This window comes from Thunnus thynnus, chromosome 12, assembly GCF_963924715.1.
Source record: "Thunnus thynnus chromosome 12, fThuThy2.1, whole genome shotgun sequence".
Lineage (NCBI taxonomy): Eukaryota > Metazoa > Chordata > Actinopteri > Scombriformes > Scombridae > Thunnus > Thunnus thynnus.
The window spans coordinates 24,182,132-24,203,724 of record NC_089528.1 but is presented as its reverse complement, the minus strand read 5'-3'; the positions used below and the strand labels follow the sequence as shown (position 1 = coordinate 24,203,724).

Genomic DNA, 21,593 nt, shown 5'->3' with positions numbered 1-21,593 from the left:
AACTGAAGTGTTACAAAGCACAAAAACTTTAAAAATTTAAAATGAAAATAAGAGATGTGGATACAGTGTAGTAGTCACTGGTGGACTCAATTAAAACTTTAAAATCAGCCAAAGAAATCTGTTCCGCTTGTTGTCTTTTCCATATTTTATCAAGCTCTTTGTTTTGAATTTGGGAATTTCTAGAAACAAGACACTCCTGAGATTTAGTAAAGCTATGAATTTGCCTAAACTGCAGACGATGTGTGAGATATATGGGCTATTTTCCCAAAAGTGCTTTTATAAATAAATAATAAAGAGTGCAGATCTCTTCTGACAGAGAGAGGGCCAGCCAACACTCTTATATAAGTCACAGTGATGAGTCCTAAAGCTGTCACCGGTTATGAATCTTAGAGCGCTGTGATATAAAACCTCTAAAGAGAATAGTGTAGATGGTGGAGCATGCATATAAATAATACCATATGAATAATACCATAGTCCAGTGTAGATGAGAAGGAAGAGAGAGAGAGAAAAATAGTTTTTATGTTTGTGCAGGAAGTTTAGCTCCTGTTAACATTATTTTCAATGAATGACAGATTTAATGCTGACACGTGGCATGATGGTTTGTTTCCTTTTTAGACACTTCCACATTATTTAGTGCCGTACTGACATGAACTGTATGTATAAGTTGGAAACTGGTAATATCTGGTCATTTTTTAAAACTTTTTCCCCCTGAAAGCTGAAAAAAAGCTTTTTAGTTGGAAATACCTTTGACCAAACAGTATCAACATTAGGTCCACTTATCAGCTTTTTCTGGAGATTTCAACCATGAGAGTTTAGTAGCTGTTAAGATTTAATCTGCAGGATGTCTTGTCTGAGTTGGCTTAAATGGTAACGTTTAAAGATACCCTGTGGAGTTTTTGACCTCTAGTAACATTATGGAGCTTTTTTTTTTTTTTTTTTATGAGTTAGTTTTGTCTCACGCACACCAAGCGGGTAGCTCAGGGTCTGAAAAGTGACGCCAATGCAGAAGTGCTTTAAACCTGCGTTCTTTCTAATGGCAATTGCATGGAAGTCTATGAGAAAATGACTCCATTTCTCACTTTATTTATTACCTCAGTAAACACTTGACTAATGAGTTTATGGTCTCGATCGCTAGTTTCAAGTCTTCTTCAACACAGCTTGATGTTCATTTTGTAAATTATGGTCTCAAGTAGAGTAAAATAGATGATAAAGCAGGGTACGCTTTAGGGCGTGGCTACCTTGTGATTTACAAGTCGGCAACAACATTGATTATTTAATATAACCATGGAGTAACCCCAGATTCACAGAGTACAGGTGTAGGTGTTTTCCAGTTTTTCCAGTAAGCTCATTTTGTTTTAATGGTTTTAAGCCTGTTTTAAGCCTGCTCAGCCCGTAGGCTTTACATTGTGGTGACATCACAGATTTTTAAATCACTTTTCTCAGCTCGAGGAAAGTTTTATAAATATAAAACCTCCATGGATCAAAAGTTCATGATAGAAAGCGTCATAATTGATGTTGTTTGCAGTTCAAGGTTTCCTGTCAACAGTTTTACAGACATTTCCTTTACAATGTTGGTCTATGAGGAAAATGTTTTTGGGCCGTAGGGGGATTTTTGCTGCAATACCGTGAGTGACCACTGGGAAAAATTGGCTGCAAGGTTGAGTGGCAGCACTGTATCCAGCTCTTATAATACATCCATGATAAATGGACCCTGCTAACTAAGCTAGCAGCTAGTGCTAGGGTCAGCTTCACCCTCTTGTCCAAATATGGTAACTTCTGGCTCCAAAAATCAAAGATGGCGACGGTCAAATCGCCAAACTCGAGGCTTCAAAACAGGGGTCCACAAACCAGTGGGTGATGTCACAGTGACTACGTCCATATTTTTTTACAGTCTATGGTGCACATGCATCCTCCTGCGAGAACCGCATTAATACGCCAGCAAAGGCAGTGAAGAAGAAGTCTGTAAGCTAGTAAACATGGATGTTAACACTGCAGGATTTCAAATATTTTTTAAATTAGGTTTTGCAGATGTTTTATGAGGAAGGACATGCATTCAACACATCTGTTAGACCTCAAGGATCAACACAGTGTAATGTTTGATGAGTAACACTCAATGTAAAGTTTTTAATTAATGCATCTTTTCTAAACTGTGTGTTTAACTCCGGATTGTTTTGGAAGGTGAAAGGCAGATTGGTGCAGACAGGCATAAAGTTTCCTTGATACATGTGAGCCGGGTGCTAATAGAGCTTTTGGCTCCTGCAGTCGACAGGAATCTGCTGCCCACTCTTTAGTCTTATTGATCTGTCTGAGTCTCAGGGCAGCGTCATCCTCCACACAGCAGAGGGATTACTGATGAACTCCTCTACTGTATTACTGTGAGATTTTGTTTGCATGCTTTTAGATTGTTGTCTCCGGGCATTTTAGAATCAAATGCTCAGAATAATCTCCCCTGGATCTTACATTAACATTCAAAAGAATGAAAATAAAACCAGATGCCCTCCAGAAGTCAGTGCCTGCGGTTTATGTGTCAGTGCTCGTTCTCTCTCCCTCTAGCTTTCTGTGCTTGATGCCATAAAAGTAAAACTTAAAATGCCAGTGAAGTGAGCAGCACTCCAGACGCATTATAATTAAGTCTTTGTCTGTATTGTTATTGCAAAGACGTATATTTCTGCTGTGTGATGTCTTTTCCAATTTACTTTTATATTCTCCCTGTTATATCCCTCTTATTGCAGGCTTTTCTGGCTCCCTTTTTCCCTGCTGTTTTCTCTAATTTCCCCCCAGTTCCCGGTTTTTGAATCTTGCCATGTATTCATTCTTCAGTCAATCTATTTGCTGTCCCTGTTTATCCTGTTAAGAGTCTTTCACATAAAGTTCAGGTAGTTTGTTTGTTTCCAGTTCACCTAATCTGCATGCCTTTGGTTTGTCAGATGAAAGCGGAGCAGACATCGGGAAAACAGTCTCCACACTGCACATTTAAGGTTTCAGTGTTCATGAAATGCAACTACAACTTCACAGCTAGAGGAGTAAAACGTAAAAAGTGAAAAACCCATCTTTGCATGTCTACATACGTGGTCATATATTAGGTTTAGAGCATCCGAGGAGTTGCTTACTCTTAAATGACAGGTTAACCATTTTTGAAGTCAAACAACAGCCAGGTGCACAAAAGAGCATTGAAACAGGTTTTGCTCTCTGTAATTATTGCTCCTGAGAAGATTACCTCCAAATGTGAATGTAAGTGATGGGGGACAAAACCCACAGTCCTCATTTTGAGCAAAAATGTATTTAAACATTTGTCTGAGGATAATATGAGGCTTCAGTCACCTGACTTAGTCAAACAAAGTGGATAACTTTATATAAGTTATATAATACAGTCATTTTAATTAAAAAAATCCCTCTTTGTGTCTCAACGGAGAGTGTTTTCCTGTTCAGCTGCAGTGGAAGGATTGTAACAGAAAGAGAGAATTTGGCACAAAAAACACAAACATTGAAAGATATATCAACTTGACTTGACAAATTTGGACGACAAAAGTTTCATATTAGCTTCAGAAAAACTTTTATATACATTTTTGCACGGATTTTGTCCCCCATCACTTACATTGAAAGTCAATGTTCATTTGGGCACCTGACTGTTGTTTTAGGACAGACTTGAAAAGCTGTGAACTTGTCCTTTAATTTGTCTCATCTGCTTTTACACAAGTTTCTGTGTTTTTTTCTGACTGCAGATGTTTAGAGAAAGGCAATAAAACTTTTTGATAAAATATAATGATTGAAATTTCTCAATAGTGCTAAGTATCAAAAACTGTCAAGTATTGAAAACTGGTATCAAACACTTGCTCAGATTGATACTGTTTGTTGCAGTCGTTTAAATCATAATTTAGCCAGTTTTAGACTGTTTATGATTCCAGCAAAGTTCCTCCATGTTTGAACACTATTTAACGGTTGAGAAGGTTGACTGTAATTACAAATTAAAGATTAGTTTTAATGAAGCTTTTATATTCTGTGGTGGAAATTTACTGAGATGCTGAAGTTGTGTACTGAGAAGCTTAGTCTCTTTTGGGGTAGGTTGTTCATGACACACGTTTATAACTGTGTGTCATCTGTTATACTTGCAAGGAAAAGTAGAGTTATCAAAAAATATTGCTTTGGTACCAAAACTCACATCGTATCAGCACCTGTATCCAAAAATGTTAAATGATACCCAGACAACTTGTCAAACTGAGAATCCAACCAGTTGCTGTCAACGTTTTGTAAATTTAATACAGTACTCAGCTGTTAGTTGAGATATCTTGATGCTTTTTTCCAATGATGACACTGTAAGATAACAATAACACTTCCAAACAACATAATTTGGCCAGAAAAGTGCAGTATGGAAGTTTTTTTTTTCTTTTACATTGGCAGGAATGTACAAACTTTAAAAATGTTCTTTTCACAGCTTGTTGGTTGTTGGCAGAGGCTGCGTTTGCTTCAGACACTTCACAGCCGCTCTAAGAGAAAAGCTGCTTGGCTGTACTATCATAATGCTACAATCATGCTCCAGAGCACCGTAATCAACAGAGGTTATTATATAATCCGATAGCTGTCTGTGTCAGCCTTTTTTTTTCTGACAAAGTAATGAAAAACGTCACCTCAGTTTGAAGCCACAGTAAACCCCTGTGGAGTCAGGAGAAGTGAAGGTAGACCGACACATGATTGTGTCCTCATTTTTTAATCAAAAGCCTGCAGAGTGTCCTCTCTAAGGAGAGCGCCAGACGGAAAACAATAACTTTATATAGAAAGCACTTTTCTAAACTTGTATCACAAAGTGTTTCATAGCATAAAAACAAAAAGAAAAGGTAAGAATAAGAGTAAAAAAATACAAGATAATAAAATTAGGAGTTAAAACAGAAGCAGATAAAAGCGATGAAGTTTCCTACAGTAAGTAAATTGACTCTAACGTGCACAGACAAGGAGGTTAAAGTAGGTATAAAGCAATCCCATTTCTTAATTCCACTTTGAAGCGCAGCAGCTGATTTTCATGCAGTCTGATACCTGACTAAAGCTTTTTGATTAGGACAAGAGCACCGCAATAATCCAGACGTGACTAAATAAAAGGCATGGATGGCAGTTTTAGTGTCTTTAAAATTAAGCGCAGGTCCAATTTCTGCAACCCTCTTAAACTTATCTCAGTGTCATGATGGTTAAAATGTAAGATGAGGTGCAATATTGTTTTGCGCTTGGCTTTATTGCAGGTTAAAGACTTAAGTGCTACCTATTCAGAGACATGCTGAGTGTTTAACTGACGAAAGGTGTTCAGTTAATTCACATCTACTACACCATCTGGTAGTGTCTGTATCATGCTAAGCTCACCATGTATAAAACAAGACGCCATGAAGGCGACAGAAGAAACATAACAAACATTTACGACAGAAGGCAGGAGAGTCCAGTTGAGGTGAAAACTGTCTTCTTTTTTTTAAGAGGATTTTTTTTTTTTTTTGCTATTTTCACCTTTATTGGACAATCAACAGTGAAGTGGCAGACGGGAAACAAGGGGGAGAAATAGGGGAATGACATCCAACAAAATCCCCATCTTGAATCAAACTAGAGTTTTAAGTGACATGCGATGCCACCCTTCGGCTTGCTGAGCGCTATTTTTTTCCAATTTTGAATCCAAGGTGTGATTTTTATTTTTATTGTGATTTTATTTTCAGTATAATTTTTTCCCAGTTAAAGGTTTGTTTTTTTGCATCTAAGGATAGAGGATTTTAAAGCTCCCTGAGGCACATTAGTGATTTGTAATATTGGGTTATGCAAATAAAATGGACTTGACTTGACATGATTATTAAAACCTGCAAGTGATGCTGAATTAAAACGGAGTCAACGGAGCTGCAACACCATGAAGTCTAGAGCTTTTGAGTCTCCTCTCTGGACGTCAGCTTTGAAAACTTTGACTGTGAAACATCCTCCTTTAGTCTGTTTACAAGTCTCTTGCAGAGTATTACTGCATATATGAAAAAAAAAGTTGTGTAAAGCCTTTTGTGGCTCCTGAAGCTGTGTGAAATCTCAGCATCAGTTGGAGCAAGTTTGAAAATGAAAAATCAGGAGGTGTGGAGTTAGAAAGAAGATCCTCTGGAGCCCGTTCCTCATCCGAGCTTGAGGTTAGGAGCTCGAGTCTGCATTAGCCGCTACTAGCATAACACACCTGAAATGCTGAACAAACTGTTGCAGTGCGTTCCGATACCCATACAACCATTTAATATGCCAGAAAAAGATTTAATATGTCAAATGCAGTATGCTAAAAGAACCAGGATGTCCGACTACATCCAGTCGCGTTTTGCAGTATGCAAGCCAGCAAGCTGTTCTGGCTATTCTGACCCACAATCCTCTGAGCAGCAGAAGATACGTCACACCGACTGAGCCGCCAAGAGCACAGACCAATGACAGTGCAATGACGGATTAAGTAGTACTGTATGTCCCAATTGTATGCATACTGCATGCAACAGTATATACTTTGTAAGGGCAGCTACAGTACATACAAAGTAGAAGTATGCGATTTGATACACAGCATTGGTGGTTGAATTGTGCGTAATGTAAGTGCCAGGTTTTGACAAAGAATGGAAAATACAATACAGTATATACAAACATTAAGGATACACACTTTCAAATATACGTTAGAGTGTTTCTAACTTAAAGATTTCAGTCTACGTGTTTAGATGTTTGAACACAACCAGCTGAATTGATGTAAAACTGGAGCTGAGACAAGATTTCTGCAGCCTGCTACATTTTACTAAATCTCTCCACGTCCTCTCTGTTTTCCCAGTGGAGCCAACTTAATTAAGACACAGTGACTAAACAAGTCTGAAGTTGTAAGTCTCTTACAGTAAATTCAGACGGATGGTGTGAATCTGCGGTGTTTTCTGTTGTGTAATTATCTCAATAAAACCCTCCACAGACTCATGAGATTATTGTAAGACTCTTGAAGCTAAATATTTGTGGTTAAGTGGATTCTGTAACTACATTCATGATCCTGAAAAGATGTTTTTTTTTTTTTTTTTTGCATGTTGCACAGTTACATATCATTTCCTGTCTAATTAAAAAAAACATGTTCCCCATTTCATACATTTCTTAATGACTCTTGAAGACATGCAGAATATTGTTAAAGGTTTTGGTACAAGTAATCGCTATTTTTATCCCATTAAAATTAGTCATCCACTATGTTTATTTCCAAAAGCTCATTAAAAATGGATTAAACTGAAGTAGCCACAGTTTCTACTTCTATTATCAGAGCACTATATGGCACCGAGCCACAGTTTTTATTGCCAACGCTAACAGTAGGTACAAGTGATGTAAGAATAATGAAGTTGCTCTGGATGAGACTGTCGGCTAATACCCATAATGTAAATATAATATGCTGTAAATGTACACTTAATGTCCATTTATAGGTTTACCATTGTTGGTTTAGGAGATATAAATGTTTATGGCAGTTGTAGTAGGTCAACTGACTTATTCAGTGATCGCCAATGATCAACACAGAGCTGTAACTCACAGCAATTTCCGAATATGTCAGTTGACCAGTTACAACTACGAAAACAACTTTTAAAGCTCCCAAACCAGCCGTGGTCCATTACAGGTACATTTTCCCTCTGCAATTTTGACATGTTGTGTTTTTGTGAAAACACCTGAGGTATAACCAATTTCCTCTCCTCATACTTGTTAATGAAAGAAGTCTGCAGACCTTAAACTGTGTGATTTGAACATCGTGATAGCTTATTGATGGATTGTTCTTCCTGTGAACTGCTGCTTTGAATCTCCATTTTCTTTGTGTTGCTGACGGCGGCGTCGACATGCAGCCGCCGTCAGTCTCAGACAAGCACTCCCACTTCGTTCACAGTGTGTCTCGGCAATCACACGCACGCCCGACGCCTCGGAAATCAAAGGTTGACACAGTCTGAAGCGCTCTTACAAGACAACTTCATGACAGATGATGTCCGCGCTGAACACTTGGGCGTTACTTGTACTGAAAAAGAAAGACAAACAAAAATCTATATTTATTTACAATAGATTTGTGGAGGATTGCTGTGAGCTGCTGAACAACTACGTGTTGTTATATTGCACATTTAATCCCACGTCACCTAACTGCATGTGTGTTTGTGGGTGTTAGTAAGTGTGAACAGCCCTTTATCAAAATATACCAATTTATTCCTTCTTGCGTAAGTTTAAACGCCAGAGAAAACCTTCCAATCAGAGACCAACATCATAAAAATGATCTTTATGTGCACAGAAACTTCCTACATGCCTGACAAGGAATTGGGTGATTTCCTGAAATTAATGTGAATATTAGATTAAGACATAAAGGTCTTCTTGCAGACAGTAACTCCTGAAGCAAAGGACACTGTGCTTGATTAAGTCATGACTGTCACTTATTATTACTGCTAATATTACTGCTGTGTTATGGATTACAAGTTAGAAGTCCCCCATGAGGTCTGTAGCCTCACTTCTTGGCTGTTGGTCTCACATTTCATCAATTTTCTGTTTATTTGTAAAACAGTATACCCGTCAGCACAGTACAGTGTGTTAATGTTCACACCAAACCAAGCTGTTACCAGAAATGATCTACTTTGGCTTCCATGTTTATGAGCAATCTGCCCCCCATCAGTAACTATCTAGAACTATAATTGAATGACACTTATTAACACTATATTGCATTTAATGGAAATGTTAAACAAGAAAATGTAAACGAAAAGTAAGAGTAACTAGCCAGGTTATTTAAACTCACAAACATTTAGCTACTGTTTTTACTTACACTATTTAGCTTTTGACTCTTTGTAAAATAGGTTTTAACTAATTATAATATAAACCTCTGATGTTTAAATTCTGAAGTTCTATTTAATTTATAAATTCATTTGTTTTAAAGCATGAGCTGAGATTACGGTCATTCATACCTCACACAAACATCAATTCTATTAAACAGCCGCCGCTAGCTCAGCTGCTGTTAATACTACTATTCAGTGCTTTCTAACTGGAGGAAACCAAGTAGCTTGAACAGTGAGGAGGGGGGTCTGTGTGTAGCAGACAGAGTTGAATATGAATAAAAACATTCAGAAAAGAGATATTCTTTTATATACAATATTATTAAAGCTAATTAAGAACCCGGACTGTGAAAATAGAGTTTAACAAGTTCTAAAGACATCCGATCTCAAATATTTAAGAGAACATGATCCTCAAATTGATTGGGCATGATGCCACATTTTCCTGTGGTGAATTGGTTTCCGCCTTCTTTCTTGTTTCAGTACCGGATGCTCACTGTGTGTCATGTATTTGATTGCCTTACCAGGTGCAAAGCTAATTACCTTGGAGGGAATCACAGCTACACTGCATGATTGTGACACTGATGAAGGCCAAACACATTTTGTTAAGTGCGATCCTCCTGTGTCATTATTAGTTAATATATTTAGGATAACGCTTCTCTTCATGTACGCTTTGTCTCTGTTTTCTCGGGTTTATCAGCATCATTAAATTAATAATCAATCACAATATTAGTAGGAATGAATGTTCACCTGTTTCCAACCTGCATCCAACCTTGTTCGGGAGTTCAAACTACACACGTCACAAGAGGCTTTTAAAAATAATATGAACATGAAAACCAGGAGAACATACAGCCGTAGATGTAATTAATTGCTTTATGGCACAAAACAGGGAGACAAGGTTCTTCCTCCAGTGTAAATGTCTTTAACGTTTTCAGAGTTGTTTTGCAGTTGCAGATGCTGAAAGGTGATTTTTTTTTTTTTACAGTATGTGTCACAATAATCAGTAACACTGATATGATATTAAATGCTGCACATAACAGCTTTAGCTTTTCACTCACAGATAAACTTGTTATTGTATCACAGCACATATATTTTCATCCACTCAGTTTTAGTGTCATGAAAAACTGTAAAATGATTGAATAGTCTTTTAGTTTCAGTCTTATCTGAGTAAATTCTGATTGGATAAGTTCCTCTTGCTCTTCAGTAATTATCCCAAGAGAAGGATTGAATAGTTTCTTGACTAATGAATGCAATAACCTCTGGGGCTTAACTGCTTTCGCTCAGCAAAAGGCTTTTGTGTGAAAGTAATCCTTTCATTTTAAATGTCAGGTCCAATATGGGGAAGCATAATTCTATAAAAGAACAATAGCAATGAGTCATTACTCCACATCGTCAGTGCTGAATTTGAATGACTGAATTGTCAATACTCACGTCTGCGAGTCTATTAATTCTCAGTGTTTCATTGAATTAACTTGTCCTATTTCCGTTGTACAATTGCTTTTACTTTTGAGCTGCTGTCAGTTTCCCATTGGTAAAATTTGGGATTTATGATGTTTATCCCTAATATGACATTTGGATTTTTGAGTATAAAAGTGAGGATGACAAAGATGATGTGTGAGTGAGTGACAGCCTCATTGATGTAGGATGGCTTGACTCATTTGACACACACCTGCACAATGAAGTCTTACAGGAAACCGAAGCAGGGAGAGATAATTGTTTGTTGCGGCCTCGATTTTAGCCGTCATGGCATTCTAGGAAAAAGGACCGATGTAATTAAATATTCCCCGAGCGAGTTCAGCCGCAGCTTCCTTCCTACATGCTGCTAGATGCCGCGCAGATATAAGCAAACAAAAGAGATCTCGCTCCGTCTTTCTGGGTCTGTTATCTCTCCAGGGACGGTAGCAAGGTATTTGTTCATTATTTCTGAAATATAAATGAGATACCGGCGTTGAAACTAATCAGTATCAGCTAAAGAAAAAGTATGAACAACTGTCTTCATGTTAAAAACCAGAAAGCTGACCTGAATTCCAAGAGTAACACTTGATTACTTGAAACCGCTATTTCATCTTTTATAACTTTACTTCAGAAGTCAATCTATTTATATCTTTTATATTCTTATTTATATTCTCTTCTGTTTTGTCTGTTCTCTTCACAAGAGTGAGTGACAACACTGAACTTTATGTAACATCAAACAAACTGGACACAGACTGTTGTGTGTTCGGTAAAATCAATTCAAGTTTTTTGTAATTAATGCATGAAACATATTCCTAAAAAGAGTTGTGGCCTGAGCTGCTGCTTTAAACAGTCTCAAGGCTTTAATACTCCTTCTATGAGTCATTGGTTTCCTTGAATCGATCTCGTTCTTGATGATAACGGATGATGACTTCAACTCACGTCATAAAGGAACTTCATGATAAAGAAATGTCTCTTTATACTTTATATACTGTGTGGTCAGTGCATTAAAGTAAAATTATTTCTTTAATGGGAAATGTTTGACAAAAGCATTTATGTTCTCTGTAGGGTTGTTAATATTTATGATCATATCAACTAATGATTGAAGAGGTGATCACTAATTACTGATCCCCCAAGATCTTTTTTGATGGTATGTATGTAGGAATTGTTTAAAAATACTGATCAGACCACAAATAATTTCCTTGATATGTTTTATATTTAGAACTAAAATCTAATGTAACAACAGCCTGAGCTCTTTTCCCTCCAGTGTATTTCCATTAACCTTCATCAATACCTTTGTACATTTGACAGAAGGCTCCTTTAATGCTCATCATCATCATGAGCCACTCAGCTTTATTACGTCCACGCTGCGGCAGGTTGAATTTCACATATTTTTTCTCCATTTTGGCCTCCTGTTCAAACTAAACCACAGTTAAGTTTTTCACACCCAAAAAACTTTTCCAAAACTTTCCCAGAGTGAATAAATCATGAAATTCCAGCTTCGCATTTTAGTTTTGATGAGGAAAACAGAAGTGAGATGTGGTCAAGAGCTGTGTAGCAGAAAAGTAAAGAAGACAACTTGTCGTCACTCATGAAATAGTGATTTGATTCACGCTTCAGTGAAGCTGTGAAGTTAGTGGGCTGTGTCTGTACCGTTCCTTACCAGATGTTGGCTGTGATGAACAGTTTTGTCCTTTTTACAAAACAATTTCTCCACAAGGTCCTTCTACAGAAGTAGCTCATGACATTGTTGAATTTTTTGACCTCTTGTTCATGTTGGCTTAAAAGTTGAGATTGAAAGTTAAAGTGGCAATCTCAAAGATCTCCATTTCGTTCTCTTTGGCGCCACATGGTGTTAAGCAGAAGTTTCAGGTGTATTTTTAGACCTCATTCGACCTCACTCCCAGAGATCCAAACAGTGTTACGTCACGCTAGCACAAGCGAATTGGAGAGCGAGTCTGTCGCATTAGGTCTGCCTACTATCTCTGGTGGATCAACCACTGGGTGATGGAAAAAGCGTCACTAACTGTGCTGCTTGTGATTTGAATGCATGGCAGGACATCGACATCCGGTTCATAGTAATCATAATACTGCAAATGCAAGAGTTTTCATCGGCCGGCACTAGGCTCAGTCACCATTGTGTTACCTCATTCGACGATAGATAGTGACTTAACAAACATTTAAATGAAAATCTTTGAGATTATAACTTTAACTGTTGTCCTCAGGACCATAGTTGACAAAGCGATCTCACCACCACGTCCATTTAGTAGCTATGACGGAGCTTTTCATTGTATCACACCATCTTCCTCAGCAGAACTTCCAAATCTCAAAACTTGTTATGTGCCGACTGAAAGACAAAGACGCAGACTTAATTGTTTTCCTATTGTTTTGGTGTTTCATTGTGGAAGCAAATGGTTACAAAAACAACCTAAAAATCCCAGTGTGGACACACATTGTTGTCACACATGCAGTAAATAGCATTTTCAGACTCGGCCGACTTAGTGTCTACAGTTTTATTAGGCCTAATTATGGGGACAATTGCACTTTACAATCTGATATAAACAATCTCTGTTCTTCCTGTTAATAAAAGCAACCGTCTGTGCACTGTGAGGGAAGTTATGGACATGCTCAAATTCTGATTATACATTTATATACGTGCATTATGATTACATTGGTTTTCCAGTTTTCCGCTCCTTGTCCTCTGCCTGATGTAGAAACACTGTAATGACTTTGAATCAGTCAGGCAACGTTAAAGCTTTTTCCCTCGAAAAGTTGAAGCTACTAATCTGTCCTTGAAAAATGACACTTTGTCTGAGAGTCTCCGGCAGCCTCTTCTTGTAAGTGTAAATGGATTATACAGAGCCTCTTTGCTGGAGTGGGAGCAAATTTTGGTTATAAAGACACTCAGATCAGTCACTTTGGCTGCTCGTGATGCCAAAAACGGAGAGGTCTGATGGGTCTTTTGAATGCCACGCTCTCTGGGGAATCCTCAGTTTGATCAAATCCACTCCTCTTCAGCAGGTATAAGTCCCGCAGGGCACTCAGGGCCCAGGGGACTCTCCGAGCAGTAGAAATCAGACACTGGTCTCTCTTGTTTTGTTTTTAGGTTGTTACCATGGCAACCCACAGAGGAAGCTGGTTGTTGATTGTGGGCTATCCTTATCTTACATTTCGCCTGGCCTCCAGCACTCATTTACTTTATTTTTCTATGTTATAAAATAAGTAACCCTGCTGTTAATCGCACACGTGATGTCAGCAGGAGACACTGAGAGCAATTATGCCACGTCCGTTTATTTTTGTGCTTTTTTTTTTTTTTGTACGCACGGTTGCATTTCACCTTTCAGCTGCTTGTCATCGCTCACTGACGAGAGCAGAGGGACTGTCAAAGAGCAGATTAAGAAGGAGGAGAAGTCTGCTTCAATCAGGTCCTAGTTCACTCACAAAGCTGATTTTGCATGGTCAATTTGCAAGAACTGTACGTGCAAAGGAAGGTATCCAGCTGCCAAATAATCTGAAAGAGACCAATTGGCACAGAAAGGGGGGGGAGAGGGGGTTAATTAATCTAGTGTTATTAAACTTTTCAGTGTGTGTTGAATGCAAAATAACCCAAGTGTGAAGCTCTCTGCGTCAGACTTCGTTCCTAATGTTTGATCTTATAATGAGTCTCATTCTGGATGTCACGGCAGTTTAACAGACTGAGCATGTCCGTTGTTGTAAATTCGGGTCATGACCTTTGTGCGTGTCAGGCTCTACTAAAAGTTTTCTGTCAAGCTCTACTGAAAGTTATCTTAAGTAACGTATTACTGCCAACGATAAACTCACAACTAACTGAATATTAATTCATGTTTTTCTTCTTCTTTCAGCTGGATGCAGACCGGGATGAAGAGGAGGTCTTCTGTGACATCAGTATGACTTTGGACAACAAGCTGTTTCCCTCTAAAGAGCCAGCTGCAGGTGAGATTAACACTTATAAAACAATGAGAGAAACACCGCTAAACTAGATCTTACCCTCAGTAACATTATCTTGGTTAATATTTCAGCCCAACAGGGATCCTAATTAGGTAAATTATATTAAACGACATTAAAATTACATTAAATTAGTCTAATTACTCTTGTCTAATTAAGAGTCATATTGTGGGACTTTGCAGAAATTTGGCTCACCGGGATATTTTGTGAGCACAAATTGTTGCTGTTTAACATTTTATGTGCGCTGCTCAATAACTAAATTATTTAAAGTCCACCTCCACTAAAAAATATGTTTTTCTTCTTGTTGCTCTAGTTGGATGTTTGAGCTTCACTGTGCAGAATGATGTATGTGCAGAGTTTGACACTTGAAGGTTGTTTTCACATTAATCTGTTGAAAGTGGAAAGTTTCTCTGAGCTCACAGAAAATCTGAATTTAAATCGTTTACCTACGAGCGTGATTTGTGACATCACAACTAGTTTGGAGGCTAATTGTGGTCCAGTATGTAACTTATACAAGTGTGATGATATTGATTGATAATATACTATTCAGTGAAGGAGGAGATATCTTGTATCCAGCAGTTAAACTTTTGAAATGAAAAATATTTGCATATTCATAGATTCTGGATTTTTTTTTTTTTTTTTATGAGGGAGAAGAAGTAGATGTCATTTTAATAATTTCTAACAAGGTAAATGCATTTTTCATGAACAAACCATGTCAGATACAAATTATTATTCAAGGCAGGATATTTTTTATATTTTAAAACAAGCCTGGAGGGGATCTTAAGTCCTGTCCTTGTTTATCAAACACAGTGGAAGGTAACTCACCCAACTCATTTAGCCGCACTAAAATAAAATACCAAGTCTACGTTTAGAAGGACAGAAGTGTTTGGTGATGATCAATACGTTTTGGCCCGTGCAAAATGTGACTCCTGCTCACTGCATGACTGTTACAACATAAATATTCAAAATTCACTGTTGCTTTTGGCTGCACTCAAACTACTGCTTTTAACTTTAACCATGTCTCTTACAAGTTATGTTTACAGTATATTGATATTTATTTTTTAGAAATGTATTTTTCTTAAACTTCAACCAAGTGCTCTGAGCTTTTCTGGCATTCGATCAAAGTTTTTTGAAAACTAGCTGCTATCAGTGTGTGTATGTATGTATTTATATAATGTAGTAGAAGGAATTCTTTACTAGCTGTGAGCCAAATAATGATGAATATCAAACAGCAAAATACCAACAGTCACAGTAAAGAAGATCCTCAGGAGTATTAGGGCTTTTTAAACTGCTACCAGTGCATGTGTGTGTGTGTGTGTGTGTGGAAAACACATTCTCCAAAAAAAGGATTGAGATTAAGTGAAAACCAAAACCATCACCCACCAGCTCCCTGGTTACCACAGGAGTTGGCATAGCAACCAGTGTTGCAGGGTTAGCTCTGCTTTGTGAGAAACACAGAATCAACAAGGTTAGGACGAGTGTTTGATCAGTCAGATGACATGATAGAGACTACTTGTGTTACATAAAAACCTGATAATTTACTGTTTTTTAAAATGTGTTGAAGACAGATCAACATTCGTGCGTGAAGACCTGCTAAAAGAGTCTCATGTGGGTTTAAATGATATGATCAGTCAGCTTTCTGCAGGTGTTTCTAACAGTCAGTGATTTCACATGTGATAAAGATCATAAAGGTTTCGTTTAAGGGGGAGATGTTAACGTGTTTGCACAGACAGAAGCTGTGAAAATATTCCTGGTTTTGGTTGCAAAGCAGTGATTAATTTTCCTCATAATAAAGTGAATGTGTTAACTGTAACTGTGCCCACACGATACAGAAATCCCACAGCTTTTCTGTTTAGTGCAAAAGCAGCTCACAGCAGAGACTTTTCTGCTTTAATGTAACACATGGTGAAATAAAATTATTCTTTCTTTTCACTGAGTTAATTAGTTGGGTAATGTCTTTACTTTGTAGTTCTATTATTTTGTATTTAGTTCTTGGTTTCATGTTGTATTACTGTTTCTCTACATTATGATTAAACCACTGCGACCCCAGATTGTCTTTTGTGACGTCATATGTCACATATCAACAAGTTTTTAGTAGCGCACTTTTGAAAAGGTTAGTGCAATTTCAAAGTGCTTTACAGATGTCTGACAAGCTGATAAGACAGAACAAATGTAAACAGTTTATTTATATATATATATAAAAATAGATAAGATGTTGCTGTGCAGATCTGAAGATAAGTATTTAACTTAACTATAAATGTATTTATTTTGTTTGTATTTTTTAGGTTTCACCAACAAACACATACACACATCAGGTCTTGATTCTGTTTTTCCATTTTCCTCTTTTAGCTGGTTGAAGTATTCCATATTATTTCCAGCTAAAGATGTTTGTGTCAAAATATCTCAGCTGTATATTTGACAGTTTGTTTGTGCAGATGACATGTTTGTTGTGGGACAGCCAGCTTTTCCTTTCGTTTAGGTTTGGTTAATCTGTCTTGAGGGCCAGAATGCATCAGCATTTCTTTGAGCTCTACATTATTTTTGACAAACCTCTCCATCACTGCTCTGACAGTCATTATTTCTGACTGCTGTGCACCTGGGAAACTCATGAGCCAGGAAGTGTGTTGTATTACTATGACAACTGGCAGCCGTTGGCTCTCATCACGTCATTCTTACAGTAACTGTTGTGTAACTACATATTTAACAGATTTTTTTTTTATATGGTGAGTTCAGTGTTTATTGCTTATTTATTTAGTTTGAAAACATAATATGAATATGTGATTCCATTTTTGATGAGGTGAAATATTAAAACATTTAAATAAATCTTGTCTTTCCACGTCTGCGTCTAGACAGAGGTCGTCGTAGGCTGTGGAAAAAAAACTGTGACTTGAGGCTTTAAATAAACCTGCCTTGAAAGTCTGCTTGTTTCATGTTAACGATTCATTATGTCGAGTCACACAGATTGGGCACAGTTGCAGCACAGCAGGAAGATGCATAGAAATGGGAGAAATACTTTATCAGCATTAGCCATTAGTGATGACCGATCATTCTTTTAAAAGCACTGCGATCCATAGCAATTGGTAATTGTGCGATAAAGGGAACAGTTTGGAGCATATTTGCCACAACAGATTCACTCAGGAGGAAACTGAAGTTCATGTCAGGAGGTGCAGAATCACCACAAGGGAACATATGGCACCTCAAAATAGTTCAGGATCAGAGGAGTCCCGCTTCCCAACGAAATAATCATTTTGGTGATATAATAGATGATATCCACACTCTGCAGTCTGTATGTCTTTGTTCATACAGACAGCTCCATCCTGGGTGACATTTACTCTGACAATAGACACGTGACTTTCGTGTAATAAGCAAAGCGCATGTCGTCTCCTGCTTTGAGCAGCTCATATTAAAGTCAAATTGACCCACAAATCAGCCATAAAAAGCTGTTTTTTCTTTAGAATCCATACATCATGTGATAAAGGCCAAGCACATAGAGTGATACGACCGAGGCTCACATTTCCAGTGATCCTTGACATCAAAACAGTCTTGTTCCACTCGACAGCTACCAGACACACTTCTACAGCACCTCTAACACTCGAGAGCAGTCTAATACATGACACGTCACCCACATACCAAACAGAGGCAGGTGAGAAAAAAAGGGGGGGGGACTTAAGCAGCACAAAGCCGGCGAAAAACTCATTAATAACCCTCGAACAAATGAGAAACGTTCAAGCACTCATTAAGCAATAGAGAAACCTCAATTAATTGTTCTTAAGATTATATATCAGTCCCGTGGGAAGGGGAAACATTACAAGAAATAGATCTTTTCCTTATTTAAAGCATAATTGACTAAGAGACATTCCCACCAAGAAGCCACTTACATCCGGTTGTTATATAGCTGCACTTTCAGATGCATTTAAAAGCAGTGGGACTTCTACTGTATGTAGTTCTGCTCCTCCACATGTTTTCCATAATGGAGCCTCACAATAGGTGTTCCACCTAGGGATAAAAAGGAGTGGAGTATAATTTGAATGGACCATTAATGGCTTTTTTGGTGCTGCATAACTCTCAAGTGCACATAAAAAAATATCTGAAATATGGGTCACATGTGCGCCATCTCAAGCTTAAACCTGACATCATCTCATTGATTAGATCACGTATTCAAAAAGAAACATATAAGGAATAGCTGAGGGGAAAAATAGGGAGCAGTTATCGGCAAACTCTTTAAGAGAAATTGGCTTCTAGTCCATCTGCTGTTTCTAATGGCACATTTCTCCCAGGAGGAAGGGAAAACCGCTGCCGTTCTCCTCCAGCCTCCTCCATCCTCCAGCTGTGATTATCACAGCAGCACATGTGGATTGAAGTGCTTCTGATGGCCACCTGACATCACTGGCCTCAGCAGCAAAACAAAAATCTCCACACCGTCATCTCCAAAGATTCTCTGCAAGATTCACTCTGACATGTTGCTGACTCTAAAGTTGTGAGCTGCACGGAGTTCACAGAGCAGCAGAGGCTTTTGTTTGTTTGTTTGTTTGTTTTGTTAGCTGGTTGTCTCTATAAATCTGGTGCATTCTGAAGATTTTTAACATAACGCATCAAGGAAATGAACAGCGGCCATCTCTTAGGAATCTGCCTGACTGTTCGAAGCTGCATCCTCGCAGAATCTAACCCAGTTTTCTTATGAGGAGACTCTGGCGTGCAGGAAAAATCTGCCAAAGGGAAGTGTTATTCACGACCCATTTCCACTGAGGAAGGGGATGAAGATGCTGCGTGTTAGAATCTACCACATTCACCCTCAGCTGTTTTTTGACAGCAGGAAGTTCAGGTGTTTACGGGGCCAAAATTAACCTTGCTTTGATTTGATTTCTCTTTGCAATGTGTTGCTGAGACTGAACATCAAAGCACAGATGTGCAGCTGCATCTGGGCGTTGCTTTGCATGTTGTTGTGGCACACATAGAGACAAAATGAGCTCACATGTAATACAGAGATCATGTGATATACATCCATGCAAGCATACATATACATCTGCTGGCTGTGATACTTCTTCCACTCCTCCAACCATAGACCCATTTTTCTCTTTTTTAGGGGAGGGGGGGCAGTGGATCTTTAGGGGGAGATAGCAGGTCATCAGTATATGCCACATTTGGTTAGACGCCTATTCAAATTTTGAAAGTTTAGAGTGTATAAAGGCATTATGATGGAAGTACATAATGGCCATTCAAATGCTCAGTTATGTCTCATAAGTTTTTGCACAGATTTGGTGCAAAATTTAACCATTATTGACCACTTGAGAATTGATAAAATTGGTGAAAAATCCCTCCAAAATACAACATTAAGACACCAAAATCTTGAGGAACACCATAGAAAAATCCATGCTGTGATTTGGTATCAACAACTTTTGACATTTGGAGATTTCTATAAGAATTACATTTTTTGGCGATTGGATGGCGAGCACTTTGCTCAGAAACCTCCTTATTGTCAATATACCGAGGAAAGACATACATCTTCTGAATGCCCGAGGTCTGCAGTTTGTGGCTGTAATGTTTCATGAGGTTGTGATTATTTTAGAGGTCACAATAGGTCATTTTATACAGTGAGGTCAAGTTTCTCACTACAACGAAATGGCTCCTATGGGGACACACATGAATACAATTGGGCTCATTGAATCCACAAGAGTCTCAGCTTTCCAGTCATACCCAATTTATGCAATTCCAAGACTGTTTAGGGACCCCAATATGCAAAAATATTCAAATACACCGTTTTTAGAATAGGCAAAAATAACACATTTATACCGCATGCAGAAAACTGCATGGTTTTTGCCCAAAACTGCATAGGATTAACATAAATTGGGCATGTCTGTAAAGGAAAGACTCTTGGGTACCCATAGAAACCATTTTCATTCAGAAATCTTTAGGTGAGAGGTCAAGGGACCCCTTTGAGAATGGCCATGCCAGTTTTTCCCTCACTAAAATTTAGCCTAACTTTGGAGCGCTATTTAGCCCCTTTCTCCGAAGTTAGCCTGCTGCAGCCTCTGAAAGACAGTAATGTCAGCCGAGGACGCCGGTGTCCTTGGGGATTTTAAGAGATTAATAATATTACAGCTCAGACACAGAGCCAAGGACCTAATTTTCCTTTTCATATGTTGGATCTCAAAGGAGACAAGACTTGTTTCTAATTACATTTTTCAAACCTGCTCCGATGCAAACCAATGAGTGACGTCACACTTCGCTATGTCTGGTTTGACCTTTGCAAAAAAATGTTATCGCAATTAAACATTTGCCATATTCAAACTATGTAAATGTAGTAATTTCTAACTAATTTATATGAAAACATCTTATAACTACTACTATACGTCTATTTCCAGCTTCTCAAATATGAGGATTTTCCAAGGAGGTGATTAGTTTTAGCTTATCATAATAACTCTGAAGGGAGGCAGCTAGCGTGGCTCTGTCCAAAGTTCAAAAATGTGTCTACCAGCAGCTCTAATTATCACAAATAAGCATTATATTGTGTTTGTGTAATCTGTGCCCAAAAAGAAAGAAAAAAAGAACTGTAACTATTTTTTTGGTGAACAGCAGATGGGCGTAGCAGCTTCTTTGAGTCTTGTCCTCATCAAGACTCTGCCAGGCAACTAGTGACTAATTAAATTTTTATTCCTAAAAGCTAATTGCCTCCTAACTGTATAACCCCATATTTAAAACACAGACATGAATCATATTAAACTTCTCATTTAACTCTCAGCAGGAAACCAAAAAAGCATATCACACAAATAAGGTTGAACTATTCCTTTAAGCTCATACCTGCGTGAAGTTTGATGACTGTTATTGTTTTTTTTTTTTTCCTACAGGCCCCAGTGAGCTGGATCTTAGTCTACTGGGAGAAACCAGCAGCCTGGCAGACGTTGCTTGCAAGTACGATGAGGTAAGATCATGATTCATTTGTACCTGTTGAATGTGGAAGGCTGAGCGTTGGCGGTTCATCCCTGAATTTGTGGACACATACTGAATACTATGATAAAAATTCTAAACCTTGTCCTATTTACCCAGTTCAACTAACATACTGTACATGTTATAACATATAAGTATTCTGTTGTTTATCAGGACAGTCATCTTCTCTGGTAAATCTGAATTATTTTTGGGCTCAATTTAAATATACTCACCAAAAGCATTTTACTAAAAGTGCTGAGAAGGGTCAACTGTGTTTTCCACGACCTGAAACAAATATGTTCATTACAGAGTTTTCTCAAACTGGAACCTTTTACCAACTTCCATCAAACATGTTTCTAATACAAGAAGTTTCAAACTGCAAGTCAAATGTATCCTCACCAATCACTTCATTGGGAAACCCTGTGCAATTTTTTTTTTTTTTTTTTTTTTTGTCAGTTAATTCAGAAA

General features: G+C 37.9%; 1 protein-coding gene across 1 annotated transcript in view; it reads left to right on the top strand.

Annotated features, from left to right (window-relative positions):
- Positions 1–21,593, top strand: part of ak5 (adenylate kinase 5) — a 99,474-nt gene that overhangs the window by 38,539 nt on the left and 39,342 nt on the right. The window contains exons 7-8 of the mRNA XM_067606472.1: positions 14,099–14,189; positions 21,047–21,120. Coding sequence (XP_067462573.1) covers positions 14,099–14,189; positions 21,047–21,120 — 165 coding nt within the window. The remainder of the gene's footprint in view (positions 1–14,098; positions 14,190–21,046; positions 21,121–21,593) is intronic.